The sequence below is a fragment of the Glycine max genome, chromosome 7 (genome assembly GCF_000004515.6).
Source record: "Glycine max cultivar Williams 82 chromosome 7, Glycine_max_v4.0, whole genome shotgun sequence".
NCBI lineage: Eukaryota > Viridiplantae > Streptophyta > Magnoliopsida > Fabales > Fabaceae > Glycine > Glycine max.
In genome coordinates, this window is record NC_038243.2 from 42,446,780 (window position 1) to 42,465,122 (window position 18,343).

The window sequence follows — 18,343 nt, forward strand, 5'->3', positions numbered from 1 at the left end:
GAAATTGAATAATTGTGATTTTTTTAATAAAATTTACTGCATATTAATGGAGATTCACTAGAAAATGAATACGTGATAGAATCTGTAAAATATTTATTTAATAAACATTCAATTGTATTAGTGGGTTATACTATATTTACTTATAAATTTCAATTATTTAGTAACATATATAATTTGTAGAAAACTGTTACTATCAAAGTGGCTGTAGTTTAGTGGTAAGAATTCCACGTTGTGGCCGTGGAGACCTGGGCTCGAATCCCAGCAGCCACACTCTTCTTTTCCACCTAAGGCTTTTTTAGGTTTCTATACACCAAGGATGAGGACAGCTTCATCAGCCATTTACCTTCTTTTGTTCGTCCAAAATGATATTCACCTCATTATTGACACTGACAAATGTTCGTGAGGTTAATTTTTCAAATTAATCTGTGCTTTACCAGTTACAAGTTGTTCATAAATCATAATCACAAGAGTCCCCAATGAATTGGTACGGTGCAGCATCATTTGTGAATATATGCTTCCAATCTATAAGCTATATATCCGAATAAATAAGAAAGGCAAAATAATTTAAACCGTATCTGTTATATCAAGATGAAGATGCTGTCGTGCGTGTTGCATTTTTGTTTTTTGGTTAAAACAATATTCCATCAAATGGAACTTTATACTCCACCAACAATAACTTTATTCCAGAGATATTATTCCACTCTCAAAGTGCATGCTTCTCTATTAAGTTTCAGAACTATTGTTCCTCCCCTTCATATATATATATATATATAACAACACTTCTGATCTGCTCGCAAATAAATCAATCTCAAGAGACAGATCATATAATTTTTTTTAGCAAAATCCATGGCAGATCTTCAAGAAAAACTGGATGCTCTGAAGGGTCTTGTTGGTGTGCTAAATAACATGGATGAGGGTGAAACTCACAACAACAATGCAACCTCCTCACCCAATAATTCCCATAGTCCTGCTCCTATGCCTGGAAGGAATCGCTCTGTTGGAAAATATAACAACAGTGGCACTCAGAAGATTAAAGGTCTGAGTAACCAAACCGGCTTCACCGAAGGCAACGCTAACGGAGCCATCAACTTTGGCAATTTACATGCCTAAATAAATCAATGTACCAAGATCTTGAAATCCATAAATAATAATGTGACGTACAAATTAAAATAAGAGCTTCACAGTTTGAGTGTGGATCCAATATTTTCAGCTTTTTATTATATATAAATATATGACTTCTTAGATTAACGTGCAGAATATATTAGCTTTGTAAATTATTCATAGTAGCCAATTTTACAAAACGTCAACGATTAGGATTAGAAATTCAGGATGCTGGTAGTGCTAGACTCTGGCACCAACAGTTCAAGTTGAATTTCTTTTTCCCCTTTTCTTGGCACCACGAGTTCTATAAAATTGATGTGTTTGTAATATAAAAATTGATATTTGCACAGTTAACAAATGGTTTATGGCTCGATAAGTGATTTTTTCGCCCCAATAATAAAAAAATATTTATATTGATTTTTTTCTGTTAAATTGTTTTTGCATATTTTTTCTTAATTTTTTTTAAATTTAAATCTTTTTTTGTTTTTAAAAAATATTTAAATACTCAATATAAATATAATTTATTTAAATATTTATAAAAAATACATATATTTAAGTGATCTAATTCTTTTACCTAAATAAATAAAACACGTCTAATTTTAATAGTATGTATTGATTGATGTAAAACTATGAGTACTTAAATAATATTATAAAAAAAATTAATCCTTAAATGAAACTAAGTTTATCTAGACTCAAGAAGACAAAAAAAAAAAAAAAAAAGACTTAGGTAACAACAAGTAGTTTGTGCCTACACAAATTCATCACATATCTCAGCAATTATCTCATCATCGGCTGTTCTTAGTTTTCTTGATTTGTGCGACATGCCAAGAATTTCACCTCGAGAATGTCCAAAAGTTGCAGGCAACTCAATTGGACTTTTGATACTAAATTTTGAATAAATAAAAAACATTTTTCCTACATCATCATTGTGTTTGAGCTCCTTACAATTGTATACAACACAACCATCACCTACATAGATTAGTTGACCTTTATTGGTGTCAAAAATTGTTTTCCTTAAGACAGCAAACGACATGTCCTCACTTATTGTGATAACTTTGGATCACTGGGATTTCAAACACTATTCCTCCATCTGATGGAATAATGGTAGCATCGCAATACATAAGAGTAGATACATTTTCCATGTTTTAAGCAATAGGGTGAATATCAGACAAATGTGTTGAGTTGCATCAAACCCTTGTTGTTATAAGCAAGTACTAAACAAGACCATCAAAGACGCACAGAAAATGGCAAATGCTCAAACTATTTTTATTTCGATCGACGTGACGCACGATTCTTAGTCCAGGAGACAATAAACTCGAGAGAGGTTCAACCCGCTGGAGATTTCATGATCAGGCTGGATGAAAGATAGTTTGTGACTGTGGCAAATTTCAGGAATTGCGCATGTCTTGTTCTCATGTTGTTACTGCTTGTAAGCATGCTCACCATGAGTACAAGAACTACATGCATCCTGTGTATAAGTTAGAAAGTGCCTCCAATGTATATAGAGGATTGTTTAGAGAATTGCGTTACGAAGCATATTAGCCACTGTCACTAGCCAATGATCTGCCCTAACCCAGACAAGAAAAGAAATTCTAAGGATCATCCTATTTCCTCAGTGTTGCATCCCAATTCATTCAAAGAAAAATTACCCCTATTGTATAGGCTCAAGCCAACAATATTAAGTTTATGTCATATTCTTTGTACTTTAAAAATTTGGTTGTATTGTTTCAAATTTAAATATTTTAGTTCAATTCAACTTGTTATATTTTTTATCTTCTTTTGCTCATTTAATTTTCTAACTAAAACTAAATAAAATTAATAAGTAAGAAAATATATCATCAGTTAAAAATATGTGTACTTTTCTTGAAAATATATTAAATAAGTAAAAAAGTTAAAAAAAATATGATGTAAATCATAACAAGAAAAATTTAAAATGTTTTTTTTAATGTTTTTCTATACGATAGTTATAAATCAAAACAATGAAAATATTTAACTAAATTTAAATACAATATAAATCATATAAAATTATATTTTTAATAAATATTTAACTAAATTATATTTATATTGAGTATTTAAATATATGTATTTTTCTTAAATGTTATTCTAGATAAATTATATTATTTATAATTTAATATATAAATTAGTAAAATAAAAAAAATTAAACAAATTAAAACAGTTAATTTGTAAAAAAAAACTATAAGAAATTTAAAAAAAAAAACTAAAAGAAATAACAAAATAAATTAATTTTATTAAATTGTGTGAATTAGTTGAAAGTGTCTTATAAAAAAGTGATGGACATAAATAATATTTTAAAATAGCATTCAAAGTTAATGAAATAATCTATAAATAATTTATTTTATAAGTCAAATAAATTTTGAAGCTATTCAAATACATTAGAAATTAACTTATTTTTCTCGCAAATTTTTTCTTAATTTACTTATCGTTAACAGGTGACAGTTGACTACGCGTTTCACTATAGTTCATTTTATGAGGAGAATAATATGTGAATTATATGCAATTTGTTGTGTGATTGAAGGAGATAACCGAACATAAGTTCTAGCGGCAGAAACCGGTGACTCTAGGCGGTATTAAGCTTTGGAAAGAATCAGAGTGATCCTCTTTTAATAGTGTAATATTGTTAGTTTAGTTAGTTTCTTCATTTCACACTAGTCCCTTCTTTTACGTGTTGGCCTCAACTTCATTTCTTGGGTTTGGGTCATGACTTGATGATTGGACCTGGTCTCCCACGTGGCCACTTAAACCCAATTATCCTAAGTAACATTTTTTACGTGTTAGCCTTAACACAATTTAATGATTTTTTTTAATTCAATAGTAACATTTTTCCCGCATTCCATAATATAGAGCCACCTCTGCTTATACGAGAAGTGGAATTGATGTATATAAAAACAGAGGAGTATAAAAAAAAAACTGCGTAAATTAATCAGGACATTTAAGAAGTTGAACTAGTGCTGAAGTAAGTTACTTAAACTAAAACAACGGTATTACTTGGCATGAATTTTTTAACAAAAATTATTATGAATGACTTTGTCAGATGTGTGAATAATAATAATAATAATAATAATAATAATAATAATAATAATCTTGCTTTCTTTTTTATTTATCCATCCATATATATATCTAACTAGGTAAAGCTTCGAATAACTCGATACCCACCATTGGAGCACCTTAATTAAATGTGGACAAGCATAGACAACTAAAGTGAAGCACCACCTTATGGATTCATATTCCCTCTCACAATATATCTTTTGCAATTTGCATTCACACTAATTAAAATATTCTCCCCCCGAGTCTATAAAAGCGCCTTATATAAGCCAAGATATAAAGCATGCCAAAGCTATTTTATAAGCCAAATTGCCGAAACTGGACTACCTCCTAGAATAAATTTCATTTTTATTTTTTTTGTTCAAGGCCAAGAATTCAATGGCAGGTATTGCATCTGGAATCAGCACCCTTGCCATTGGCTCAGGTGATGCTCGACGGCGTCCAGCACAAGCCCAATCCACTCCCAACACTAACACTAACACAAACACTAACAGCAACACTTCTTCTTCTACGCCATCATCTGAAGGGTTCACTTATTTAAATTCTGCCAAGCAAGATATAAAGGGTCTTACCAACCAGACTGGATACGTTAAAGGCAACGCTAATGGGGTCATCAACTTTGGGACCCTCACAGCCTCTGCTTCTGTCCAAAGGCAATGAATCCCTTAACAACAACCAGCAAGAATGAAGAACATATATACATATATATATAGCTGCAGGCAACTCAATAATTAACTAAATAACCTCTGCTGTCGTTGCCTTAATTTATATCATTTTGATTTTATGTTTTACTCGCCAAAACCATCATAGTAGGAATAATCAGATATGGATCTACTACTACTAATTGTCTAAGTTTAAAATTTTATAGATATTGCTCTTCAATTAGGTTTGCATTATTTTTGTTTCTGTTGATACTTGGATATCGATTAGTGGTTATATATAACCTCGTACAACATTAATTAATGTTTGTAAGATATGGTCTGGTTCTCACACTTATGCGGTTCCCTACTTCCCTGATTTTAAATATCACTTCAACAATTTTGAATGACCTGATTGGATTGAGCGGTATGGAGTACTCGACAACCAAACCAATCAAATCCACGAGTTTGATTTTAAAATTATGCATGATAATGAGTACATCATTTTATAATTTAAAAAAATATAGAAGTCACAAGTCATTCTAATATCATTAGAAAGGCTTAAAAGCCCTTATAATTATTCAGAGAGTAAAATCTATTTTTCTTCCTCTAAAATTTATTAAATCTGATTTTACTCTTTAGAAAAATTGTCCTATTTTTATTCTTTTAATTTGGAAATACTTTGGTTTTTATCCTCAAAGTGTATTTTGTAGCGGTTATATAAACCGCCATCGAATGTTAATTATAACGATTTTTACAAAACTTAATAGTAGTATTATAGTTTTTTACTTTTTTTTTTAGTTTGATATTTTTTTGCATTAATATAGTTTTTTTAATTAATTTTGACAGTTTTTTAGTGTCATGACTTCAAATATTAAATTTATTTAAAAAAATTAACAATATTATTTTACTAATTTTTTTTTCAAAACAAAGGGGAAAGAACTGCGTAAAACAGGACCAGGACCTTTAGAATTTGAGCTGCTCCTAAAGTAAAGTAACTTAAAATAAAATAACAATTTTATTTGGCATAACTTTTTTTTACACATAAAAGGTTTTATGAAAGAATTTTTAACCGATCACACGAAAGATTGGTATATAGTAAAGCCATGGAAAGAGAATAAGTGATTCAAAAGGAAAAATCTAATACTAAAATAGTAAAAGAGAGAAAAAATTACTTCTGTGTAGTATTTTGGTTTGAATATATTTTTTTGCCTCTCATAAATTATTAAATTTCTAGTTTGGTCCCTAATAAATTTTTTAACTTTTGGTCACTAATAAAAAAATTATTTTGCTTTTGGTCTTCAAATTTATTTAGATAGCATTTTGAAAAGTGATTTAGATAGCATTGGAAGGACCAGAAATAAATAAAAAATGATTAGGAACTAAAAAAAATATTGGGAGCCAATATAAAAAATGATTCATTTATGAAGAATAAAAAACATATTTAAACAGTATATTTTTTATTTTTTACTACCATTCAACATCTCTGCAAAATGGAAGAGGAATAATTAAACAGCTTGTCCTTTTGGAGGGAAGAGGACAAAATGATTTCCTATATATATTCTGACAAAAATTAGAACAACATTAACATATTTTTTTAACATTTTTATATTAATATTTAATTTTAAAAAAAAACTATAAAATTATGAGTGAATTTTGTTAAATAAAAATTAAAACTCATATAATTGTACAATTTTTAATAAATTTGATTGAATAACAAATAAAAATTACTTAAAATAGTGTGTTGGATCAAAATTGTTAAAAGCGATATTTCTCTTCAAACAAAATATGCAAAGTAACTCCATCACATTTGCATTGATTCCCTCTCACATACAGTGACGCGCGCAGCATATGAGCAATATTCTTGCTTTTTCTTTTGTTCGTCCATGTATACATCTAATTAATTAGGTAAATAAAGCTATGCAAATATCTCCTCATGACTAGACCTCCACCAAAAACAAAATCTCCTCATGACTAGATTAGAGAGCGCACCTTAAACAAGTAATGTGAACGAGCATAGATGATCACTAATTAAAGTTTGACAAAGGCTAACTTGTGTCCTCATGTTAAAGAAATTAAAAGCAAATTTTGTTTTTATTAGGATGAGTAAAATTAACTGTTATATAATAATTTTTTTAATTTCTTAATCAATATCTTAATAATACTGATTAGCAAGACAATTAAACACCACGTGGAGTAGTTGTATTCGTCTGGCTCGTTATCTTCGCATATCATGCATTCACAGTCATTAAATATTCTTCTTCCCAACCCCGAGGCTATAAAAAGCTAGGGTGTGTTCTTTCTATACTTATAATTCTCCGAAAACATACGAAAACTTTCTAACAAGCCTAATTGCTGGAACCTCACTACTAAGCATTCAAAAAGCATATATATAATTCGATGGCAGGTATTGCGTATGGGATCAGCGTGCTTGCCGTTGGTGCAGGTGAAGCTCCACGGCGACCAACACAAGCCCAAACTACTACTCCCAACACTCATCACAATAACAACACTACTTCTGAAGAGTTCACTTATTTAAATTCTGGGAAGCAAAATATCAAGGGTCTTACCAACCAGACTGGTTACGTTAAGGGCAGCGCTAATGGTGCCATCAACTTTGGGACGCTCACAACCTCTTCTTCTGCCCAGATGCAACCATGAATCCTTTAATAACATGCATGAAGAAACAAGAGGCAACTCAATACAATTAGTTATCTAAATAATAATTTCTGCTGTTATTGCCTCCATTTTCATGTAATCTTACTCGCCAAACCCATCATTGTATACATATCAAGAATAAAACGTGGGTGGATTTCTCAATATATGACCATCTAAGTTTCTAATTAGATGTATTGTCCTCTAATAATTGTTTTTTTTGAACGGCTCCTTCAATAAATAAAATGTTGTGTTAGAATAAATAATTGAGAAATGTTTGCAACAGTCTTTAACACATTTTTTATTTAGTAAAAAAAATATTTTTTATTATTATAAGAATTTATTAAAAGTTACAAAAATTCCTAGGTCTTAATTCTTATTTAATGAGTCTCTTTAATAATTTTTTTATTTTCAATCAATATTAATCAACAATGTCATTTTTTTTCTTTTCAATCAATTAAAACTTCTCTTTATTTTTCTTTTCATAATATTTTATCTTTACATCCTCACAATAGACTATACCAACAAATCACATTAGGCAACTCAATATCACATTTTAATCTAAAATTTTAAGACATAAGTTTACAGGTCTCTTCACTTGTATGTTACACAACTCATCTCTTTCTATCTAATGTAAACTTTATACTTTCACACTTACACTCCAACACTTATATAAAAAATCATTTTTAATTTTAAAAAATAATTACTAATTAGTGTGGTTATGACTAACTAGTACAAGTTAAAAATATTTTTTAAAATATAAAATAATAACATAAATCAAATTAGCATCGGCCAAAAACTATCTCGGATTACATTTAGCTAAGTTGACACTAATGCCTTGTTTGGTAGAGAGAAGAGAAATAAAATAAATGAAAATATAGAGGATGAATGAATAGATGAGTGAGAAATAAAATGAAAATTAAAAATGTTTGATCGAAGAGAAAAAATAGAAAGGCGATAAGAAAAAAGATAAATAGATGAGTGAAAATAGATTTTTTTAAAAAGGTTCAATAGGTCTCACCATTGTGCGTATGCATGAAAAAAAAATTATATATATAAATTTCCAGTCGTAGAATCATGTGGTACCACACTTGATCTAGGAGAGAGCACATATAAATTAAGTTGTTTAGATATGACACACATATAAAAAATAATATTTGCTTCTTGTGCAAGCTACTGCCCCAATATTCCTCAGCCAGCGTATAAAAGCATCCTATACGATCCAAATTAGCCAAGCCACATAAAAGCAGAGAATGGCAGAATTTTTAGGACAGTTGCTTGGGCAGCTCCTTCAGTCAGGTGTGGGAGAAGAACCTATGGAGGCAACACATCCCCGACACTCTCCGAACCCCGGTGCTGTTGCTCATCCTCGCCACAGTCATAAGGAGCTGCCAAGAGCCTCGTTTAACAACACAGGCACACAAAACATTAGAGGTCTTATAAACAACACCGGTTGTACCAAGGGTAATGGTAATGGATCCATCGTCTTTGGTGGCTTTGACTCATCCAACAAGTCTTGTTACTAATTAATCTCTTGCGCAACGCAATGATATATATATTATCTTCTATATAATAAATACCTTGTACCATCACTGAAACTGATCATGTATATCTCTAATATTAATTTCCGGTAAAATAATGGGGTTTTTATACCTCCTCTTTATAAATATAGATGTCTATTTCATGTTTTGTGTCCATCTCCTGCTATTTCCTTGTACACATCTCACCTAGCTCCCATTAAGTCACTTTATGCTTTGTGTGGAAATGAGGAAATAAATAAGTATTGGAGGAAGGAAAACAAAAAACAAAATATAAAGTAAAAAAAAATGACAGATATCATTTTTTGAATTAATAAAATTAAGAGAAAAAAACATAACGTTAAGTGCATGACAAGACTTTTGTTACACATCCTTACGTTTTTTTTATTATTATTATTGGATTACACATCCTTACGTTAAATGCTAAGGATTGCTCTTTCATAAATGTCTTGGAGCTCAAATAAGAAATGCGAATTTCTTCCATACTAGCTTCCCATTCAAGGGATATGTACCATGCAGGGTGTTTGTTTACAGAGAAAGAGACCTAAAAAGAAATGTAAAATAAAATAGAATAAAACTCATGTTTTTATAGTCTATTTTATTCTTTTTTTCAATTTGTTTTTATTTTATTTTTTCCTACTCTATCGAACGGACCCGTAACCAGTTAAAAAAGAGAGCGAGTACCAATAACCAGGAGCCCTGATATTCTCTTGCATCTATAAAATGGTAATATCCCTTCAACACTATGTATAGCGATTAATTGAAGAAAAACCCGAAACAAAATTTATAGATATACTGGTTAGTTTTTTCTTCCCTTGATTAACTTTCAATGGCAGGTTTCGTACGAGGTTTTGCCAACATGATCGATGGAGGTGATAGCAACCGAAGTGTGGCAACTCAGCCTCAATCAAATCCCAACAATAACATGATGAATGGTACTCCATTCCCTCCTCTTCAACCTCCTGCAGCTGGCCTTCTAAATGGAGACAATCAAAAGCTGTTTGGAGTTACCAACAACACCAACATAAAATTGAAGGGCGATGGTAATGGAGCATTCACGCTTGGCTACTTCAAATGAATCACAACTCTAGCCGTTTAAATGGCCTTCCTACATATAAAAAACAAAGGCTACAACTACCATAAAATTGAAGGGCGATGGTAAAGGAGCATTCACGCTTGGCTACTTCAAATGAATCACAACTCTAGCCGTTTAAATGGCCTTCCTACATATAAATAGCAAAGGCTACAACTACAACTACAACCACTTTCACCTAGCCTTGTCCTAGCCACATGATTATGTAATATTATCAACAAGCTTATAACTAGTTAATTACGTTACTATAACATAAGAATTCACTTACCAGTTTGTTTATATTTTGTCTTTTAAGTTCTTCTAGATGTCTCCTAAATAGAATGAAATAGAATATTTTGTCATTTGCTTTCATTCTATTGCATCTTATTTTAAATATCGATTCACCAAAAAAAACATTAAACAATCCAAATAATAAAAACTTATCATTTTTTTTCAAACTAATTCATTTAATTCCAATCAAATCAATCCAAACATAACGTTAAGTGCATGACAAGACTTTTGTTACACATCCTTACGTTTTTTTTTATTATTATTGGATTACACATCCTTACGTTAAATGCTAAGGATTGCCCTTTCATAAATGTCTTGGAGCTCAAATAAGAAATGCGAATTTCTTTCATAACCCATAAACTAAAGGATTGGACCATTAACTGCGTCAACATAATTGTTTAGGGAGATTAAACAGTGATCACAAATACTTAATTATGAACGTCCTCACACTAGCCAAGTTTTATATATACAAATAAAGTTTCTCATCCATCCAAGAGTGAAGAATTTGATATGCTCAACTCCCCAATGTTGAACCTTGACTATTAAGAGTCCTAGTCTCTCCAACGGTAGCCACAAGTTGGGTTGCAGCAAACAAAAATGAGGGCCATGCCTTCTTCCCCTTTTACTGGTGCCTACATACATTCAGAAATTTCAGAACACCCCGAACTAGCTAAAACATGGTTTCTGAACATGAAGGCTGAAGTTTTACGATAACTAAATTGCAATCAAAAGAGCGTCAACTTCAATGTTACTTCAACGGGGATTAGAACATTTCAGATTCAAGGCGTTAGTTACAATGAAACTTCCTTCACCTACACATCATATATGCATTAATATTTGTGTACAGATATGTATGTTAGAATTTAACGGCTTAAGTAATTCGTGGACATTTGCAAATAATAGGAGTGACCTCATTGAGGTGCACTGTCCGGTGTTCAGTTAAGGAACTAATTTAGCATTTCAAAAAGAAAGTGGCTTACCTTAAATATAAAAACTTCCAATGCATCAAAAAAACAAATTAATTTAATTACTGGGTAAAATATTATGAGAAAATATAACCATAATATTCCATCTTCTGATTTTAGTGATGAAACTTTAATATATATACATATATATATATATATGGTCATTAAATTACTAGTTTGTTTTTTTGTTTCTCTGCCATAGTTAGTAGGACTTAACCTTGAAAAAGACAGCTTCTCCATGATTGCATTGAGAGCAGCGAACAGACTTGGTGCGAGGAAGTGTTGGATCTGCAGCTACATTTTCCAGCTCTCGAGTGCGCCGTTGAACAGAATGATGTATCTTATTTCTATACACAACGTTACTATCGGCAATCTCCTGCTCAACAGTGGAAAATGGATCAAACAGGCATGTCCAAACTTAACTAATAACATCAAAAGTCAAAACTGGATGTGGTCCCTTGAAATAATTTTTTTCAAAAGAAAAACAAGAGTGTCAATTTGTTATGGCAAAAACAATAAAATGTAAAGAACTTTCTTGCCTTGCTTACTTGGTATTTCCTTAGTTGTATAAAACAAAATATGATCACCAAAGCACCAAATGCTGACAAGACAGGTATGTTATTGAAGATTTTTAAATAAAAAAATCTTTTATGAATGGTCCAGTATCTGATAGTTGAATTGAGATTCAAATCATGAATCAGAAGACCTATTTATTTACCAAATTGTGAATCGTAAGATTTACGATCAACAATAAAACATAACATATACAATTAATAAAGACATATAAAAACACAAATTCATAGTCAATAACTAAAAATCATAAATCTAGGAGCATTTTAACATAAAGAAACATAACAAAAGTCATATATTAAGTTAAAAATGCAATATCCATGAAATTTTAATTTAAAAGCAACTCTTAAGCCCAAGGAACGACGGCAAGAGATGTGATATATCAAAGGCACTGTTAGTCAATGCTCAATTTTCTTTTGACATGAAATGGAAACACAATGATTCGCTATGAAAATGCATATGGCATGAGAATGATGAAGTCGGAATAAAAAAGCAACAGCAACTTATAGAAGCCAGATACCTCTGCAAACATAAGTCAATTGCGAGTGAAAGCAAAACAAACACCATTCATCCATTAAATCAGTAGGGGAAGTTTTCCTTAGGACCTAGCAGAAATATATAGAAGAAATTGCATTCCTGTTAAAAAAAAACCACGCTGTGCAAATCGTCACATTGACTCCAAAATTCAATCTCCAGTTGATCAGATTCATCAACAAACCAAGGCATCAGAGACTTTTAAGATTTGAGGGCATTTTCAAAATCAACAATATGGTACTAATTTCATTCCCAAGCAATTACATTGTAGTGTAGCCACATTTCTTGGCAGAAACAATTCCCAAAGTTAAGGTTGAATTGTTCAGTAGTACCCGAATTCAATTCTTAGCAGAAACAATTCTTGGTCATGCTTTACTTACCTCTCAGTCGAACTCCAGGCTCTCTTTGGTTAAGACCAAAAAATAAGTGTAGCCACATTTATTCAGTAGAATGGTCGGCATTAATTTGTGAATCGTTAATTCAGGTTGAAAAAGGGGGAAACACGAAGAGCATTAACGGTTAGGTTAAAGTGAAACACCAAAAATAGCTTAAAGAAGAAGAAGAAGCCGCTACAAACGTAAATGCATATGCAATAGGAGAGCTAGTTAGGGTTTTTGCAAGATGGAGGCAGATCGAAAGAGAGAAAGAATGAAGGAGAAAATAGAAATGGAAAGCAAAAGAGAAGAGAGGAACCTCGTGATTGCAGTTGCGGCAAGCATAGAGAAGTAGCTTCTCCTCCTTATCCTCCGTAGGGTACAGAACGTTGTTGCTGCGGTGCGGAATGAAAGAAGAAGCATTAATCTTAATCAATTCATGGATCAGAATAAATAAATGGAAGGAAAGAGAGAAGAAAATGGGAACGGACCAGCGGCGGCAAAATTTCATGCTACTCATCTTTCACTCCAATCGATTGTTGCTTGGTAGCCACTGCCTCTTTTTGGCGGGCAGACTCTCTCTACTTAATCAGAAAAATAGGTTGGGCTCATCGTATCGTAAGAACTATACCTAAAATTCTGTACGAGTATTTTGTGTATTTTCTTTCCAAATTAAAGTTGATGTTTTATTTTATTAATTTACACAATAAAAATGGATATTAGTTATCAAACTGTTAGGTATTTTTAGTAACAATAAATAGTGCATATGACAATATCAAGAGTGCTCCCATGTTTCCTATGATAAATTTATTAATTTTTTACAATAATTATTTAATAGTGTATTTGAGACATCACAATTTTGAGAGAGAGAAAAGGTTTTTTTATATAAAAAAAAACTGTTTTTCACTAATCCGTAGTATTATAGTAGCTTGTGATCTTTTATTAAATGCATATTACTTATAAAATAATATTAATAATTCCATGAAGTAATCATTATTTCAACTAAAAGAAATATAAAAAGTTTGGCAAATTTGCAAGTATTTGGTACAATATCATACCATTAGCTTATATTAGTAAATATGCATGTACTATGTCAGTACCATTTTTTATTAATACTATGTCACACCTATTTCAAAATGATGTCAAATTTGGTACAATATCATATCCTTGCAAATTTGGCGCATGGATGAATTATTCTGTGCATCCGTGTTCATCACTTTGCCCTAGGTTTCCAGCGGGAGTGTTTACTTGGAAAGACTCTAACGTTCAAGTTAAGAGTTTGGCAAAGTAATGACACTGGTATGTTATATTGCATGCCTTGTTCAATTTAAGGGTTTTTTAATCCCTTATACACATTAATGTCATGGCCCTTAGGTAATGCAAAATCAGTCTTTGAATAAAATCATTTTTCATTATAAAAAAATCTCAAATTTTCTCCTCTTGAAATTATAGTCACATCTTACAATTTTATCAAAATTTCATATTATTTGACTTTTAAATATTCAAATTTATTTTACATTCTACATCTATCATCATCCCTTAAATATATAAATAAAAAATAAAATTTAAACAAAATAAAATACATAAAGGGACTATTGCTTGCGGTAATTGTTAATTTTTGTCATTCAGTTGCTTTAGTCATATTCAATTGAATGGCAATTGTTAATAATTGTATTGGACACACCTTGTGCTCCAATTATATGAATGATTTTTTTTTCTTATCTATAAAAAAAAGGTATTGCGTGATAGGTATTATCGGCTTATTATGTTTTTTATAAGCTAAATTGTATTGATATAAAAATTGCAATTCTTGGTAATATAAATTTGTTTAATGAGAAGTGGTGGTGACAGACTTCTAATAACATAGTGGGAAACATGTTTATGTTGTGTTAAAAGTTTTACAAGAAATAAAATAAAGTTAAGCCAATAAAAACATGTTTTTATTGTGTTTAATTTATATAAAAAAAAATTTAACACGGCGGCTATATGTTTCTGCTGAGTTAAATGCTTTACTAAAAAAAAAATATTAACAAAATGAAAACAAGTTTCTGCCGTGTTAAAATAAATGACGAGAAAGGTGAAGAGGTAGAGTAGGGAAACCCAAGGGAGACAAAAAAACTAGGAAGTGGAGGAGAAACAAGAGTGGTGAGAATAACAAAGCCCGCTTATATTAAGATGTGCTTATACTGCAAACTTATATCCATGATTGCTCCTACGCTGATGTAACGGAAAACTTCAAATCGAGGAATGCAGCATTGCACCCAGATCAAACTAATGCTGAAGTTTAAAAGGAGTGGAAAGATTTTAGCACTTTCTACAACTTTTTAAAGGAAATAAAGAAATTTATAACATACCAGAAGATGGACCACTCTTGCTCGATGTCAATACACAGAACGTATAAGTGGTTTGCGTCCTTAATAACGTCTAATAGCTAGATGAGTTGTGATGTGTTTATTTTTATCCTTGGGTATCGGAGACAGTGTCAGCGATTTACAATAACTCTCACACCCTACTCTATCATCTGAGCTTAGACCCCCTTACAAAGAAAAAACACTAACTATTAAAAAGAAAAAAGGTAGTACCCCAACATTATTTTCAATTTTCACTTAAATCAGAGTTATGCATGACCCAAAACACATGCACATCAACAAAAGTAATATAACAAGACTAACAACAATTGACAGCGGAACAAAACATAAGATATCCACCAGAAGCATGAAAACCAAAAGCTGATAGGGTTCATAATATGCCAACAGATGTAAGCAATAAGCTCAAGCTCAATAATTAGTTTGATGTTAGTATAGAGTCTAGATGCACGAAAGACCTCAGATTTTTATTTTTTTGGGTACAATAACCCAAAATATAAATAAATAAATAAATAAAACCTCAGAGATAGATAATATGTAAGAACCAACTCCCTTATGAAAGGCTCAAACTATACAAGAATCAAGTTTTAGATGAGTATCCAAGTATGACAACATTTGAAACTTGCATTAATTGCAAAAACCATCCAACTTCTTAAACATCTCAATATAAAATAGAGCACATCCACAAAATTTTCACTCAAATCACAGTTATGCATGACCCTTAACACACACACATCACGCAGGCTTCCAGAGATAAGAAGATTCACCAACAAATTTAAGTAACAAGACCAACTACAATTGACAGCGAAACAAAACATAAGGGATTCACCAGAAGCATCAAAACCACAAACTATGACTCATAGTATGCCAACTGATGTAAGCAATAAGCTCAAGCTCAGAAGGTTCAATGTAATATAGATGCACGAAAGCACTATGAAAGCCTCAAAACTACACAAGAAATTATGTTGCAAATGAGAGTATGAGTATGACAGCATTCAAAGCTTGCGTCAAATGAAAAAACCATCCAACTGCTTAAACATCTCATAAACAACATAGAGCATGTCCAAAAAGGTAACTGTTTAAAGATTAAACCTAACTTGCAAGTATCTTCAAGATAAGTAATCAAAGAAACAAAAACACAACCCCTGCATCTAGGAAAGCTTATTCTACATTACCGATATCACAAACAAGTGGACATAGCTGCTGAAACTTCATGATTGTATACATGGACTTGGTAACGATCCAACATGTCCCCCCCACTCACCAACCCCTTTGTTGCTCCAGGCATTCTTCAGTCTCATTCAGTGTCTTCGATTATGCCTCTTCTTTCTCCGGCTCCTTTCATCATCAGAATCAGAGTCTGAAGCAGAATCTGAATCAGATGATTCTGATGAACTGTACCTCTTGCGTCTTCCTCTCTTCTGCTTCTTCTTTCTCCTCCGTCTCCGTTCCTCCTCTGAATCAGAAGATGAACTGTAACCTGAACTACTTTCAGAAGAATAATCCGACCCCGTAACAGATGATGACCCACTGCCACTATCGGTCTCAAAAACAGAATCCTCACTATCGCTACCAGAATCAGAGTCCTTCCGATGCTTCCTTTTGGTTTTTTTGGAACTTGTTTTTGCCTTTTCCACCTTAGCATCAGGAATGTTATCATCCAAATCATAAGTCACAGACACATTCACCCTCAATTTAGGGTTTTTAAGTTGTTGGGTCCGGGATGGTCTCGAAATGTAAACCCGTTCATTCTTGCATTCATATGTCCAATGGCCACTCTGGAAACACTTTTGGCACTGCGCCACTCCACCTGCAGCCGACATTGCAGGCTTGAGGTCTTTCCTTTCACCCAATTTAACAGCTTTTTCGGTACTCATCAAATACATCTGCCTCTTTGCTTCTCTTTTCTCCTGCCATCTGCTAGGCCCTTCTTCCTTCTGCCCATAGGCATTGACATTTCGGGCAGCCGCAGCAGCCGCCCTTTCAGCCTGGGCACGACTAAGGCCTTTAGCAGCACTCAGGGCTGCAGCCTTGATTCTTTCAGCTGCAGCCTGAGATTTCTCTTCCTTCTTGCTTGACATGTTTTATATATGTCCTCAAGTTTGCCTTTTGTGGCAGACGAATAAACTCAACAGCATCTAACTTCCCAAAAAACTAATTGCACACTATGAAAAATCAACACCTGAGATTAATAGCAGGAAAAAAAAATCATTCAAATAACAAAATGAACGAAAAACCCAATACTGCAAATCCTACGAAAATCAAAAAATCACGAGCGTTGAGGTGTGTTGCAGATGCAACAATCAGAGTTAGGGTTCTTTCATAGAGATTTAAGAAGAAGAAAGAAAAATGAAATCGAACATATAAAACCCTAAACAATATCCATTCGAGTCATTTTTCAATCAGGATCTTGGAATCTACGACTAACGATGACGATGAAAGAATTTAAATTGAAATGAAAATAAAGATCCAAGAATTGAGTTAAATTTAGAGAAAGCAGGGGAAAATGAATTGTGAAAAGATCTCACCTCAACAGTTATTGAACCCGAAGTTTTCTTTTCCCCCTAATTTTGAAACTCGATTCAGAATTGAGGAATTGGGACACGATCTCTTTAATCAGTACAGCCCATATATGAACAAGAAAATTAGGGTTGAATGAGCTTTCCTTATTTTTTTCAAAATATTAAAATATAATAATTACTAGTAATTACATTCATTGTATTTAAGTTCTTATTATTATATAATTATTTATTATTAATAAATAATTAAATACCAATCATTGTTTTTCCTTTTGCTTGAATATATCAGTATTATAACTTATATAAGAACGAAAATTGTTGCAGTAAAAAAACAAAAAGAACGCAAATTGTTTATAGAAAAATATGTTTGTAAAATTAAAATACAAAAAACAATCATTAATTTTTTTTAATTGTTAAAATATTTAATATAACATCAAATATCCTAAATTTTAAAAACAGACTAAAAGTTAATATTTAAAAGACTGAATAGTCAAATTTATATTCAAAAATGTCATACACTGACAAATTAATTTATGAAAAATAATAATAAATTAAAAGGTCATATTATCATTAAATTATAATTTTAAAGGATCAATTTAATTTAATAATAAGTTATAATTTTTTGAAAATAAATTTAATTTATAAAGTTTAAAAATA

General features: G+C 31.5%; 6 protein-coding genes and 1 non-coding gene across 8 annotated transcripts; 5 read left to right on the forward strand and 2 right to left on the reverse strand.

Annotated features, from left to right (window-relative positions):
• The first annotated feature begins 198 nt into the window (after nucleotides 1-198).
• On the forward strand, nucleotides 199-270 carry TRNAH-GUG (transfer RNA histidin (anticodon GUG)). The gene has a single exon. It is a non-coding gene; the product is annotated as a tRNA-His (tRNA).
• A 514-nt stretch (nucleotides 271-784) lies between these two features.
• LOC100306419 (uncharacterized) lies at nucleotides 785-1,242 on the forward strand. Its single transcript, XM_003529479.5, has one exon. The coding sequence runs from the start codon at nucleotides 847-849 to the stop codon at nucleotides 1,108-1,110; it is 264 nt and encodes an 87-aa protein (XP_003529527.1). The 5' UTR covers nucleotides 785-846; the 3' UTR covers nucleotides 1,111-1,242.
• Nucleotides 1,243-4,447: 3,205 nt separating this feature from the next.
• On the forward strand, nucleotides 4,448-5,153 carry LOC100500541 (uncharacterized). Its single transcript, NM_001248903.2, has one exon. It carries the CDS (start codon nucleotides 4,543-4,545, stop codon nucleotides 4,822-4,824), a length of 282 nt encoding a protein of 93 aa, NP_001235832.1. The 5' UTR covers nucleotides 4,448-4,542; the 3' UTR covers nucleotides 4,825-5,153.
• A 1,947-nt stretch (nucleotides 5,154-7,100) lies between these two features.
• Nucleotides 7,101-7,720, forward strand: LOC113002203 (uncharacterized). Its single transcript, XM_026129344.2, has one exon. The coding sequence runs from the start codon at nucleotides 7,203-7,205 to the stop codon at nucleotides 7,461-7,463; it is 261 nt and encodes an 86-aa protein (XP_025985129.1). The 5' UTR covers nucleotides 7,101-7,202; the 3' UTR covers nucleotides 7,464-7,720.
• A 970-nt stretch (nucleotides 7,721-8,690) lies between these two features.
• On the forward strand, nucleotides 8,691-9,152 carry LOC100306135 (uncharacterized). The gene has a single exon (NM_001251186.3). The coding sequence runs from the start codon at nucleotides 8,711-8,713 to the stop codon at nucleotides 8,981-8,983; it is 273 nt and encodes a 90-aa protein (NP_001238115.1). The 5' UTR covers nucleotides 8,691-8,710; the 3' UTR covers nucleotides 8,984-9,152.
• Nucleotides 9,153-10,685: 1,533 nt separating this feature from the next.
• Nucleotides 10,686-13,529, reverse strand: LOC100806190 (DNA-directed RNA polymerases II, IV and V subunit 9A). Its single transcript, XM_003529481.5, has 4 exons — nucleotides 13,293-13,529; nucleotides 13,121-13,196; nucleotides 11,541-11,699; nucleotides 10,686-10,990 (listed from the first exon to the last, which is right to left on the reverse strand). The coding sequence occupies exons 1-4, from the start codon at nucleotides 13,319-13,321 to the stop codon at nucleotides 10,910-10,912; spliced, it is 345 nt and encodes a 114-aa protein (XP_003529529.1). The 5' UTR covers nucleotides 13,322-13,529; the 3' UTR covers nucleotides 10,686-10,909.
• Nucleotides 13,530-16,032: 2,503 nt separating this feature from the next.
• LOC100807084 (zinc finger CCHC domain-containing protein) lies at nucleotides 16,033-17,853 on the reverse strand. 2 transcript variants are annotated; one of them, NM_001254245.2, is made up of 2 exons: nucleotides 17,696-17,834; nucleotides 16,033-17,349 (listed from the first exon to the last, which is right to left on the reverse strand). In NM_001254245.2, exon 2 carries the CDS (start codon nucleotides 17,246-17,248, stop codon nucleotides 16,469-16,471), a length of 780 nt encoding a protein of 259 aa, NP_001241174.1. In that variant the 5' UTR covers nucleotides 17,249-17,349; nucleotides 17,696-17,834; the 3' UTR covers nucleotides 16,033-16,468. The 2 variants fall into 2 exon arrangements, with proteins under 2 accessions (NP_001241174.1, XP_006582934.1); XM_006582871.2 differs by having other exon boundaries at nucleotides 16,180-17,332; nucleotides 17,696-17,853.
• Nucleotides 17,854-18,343: the final 490 nt, after the last annotated feature.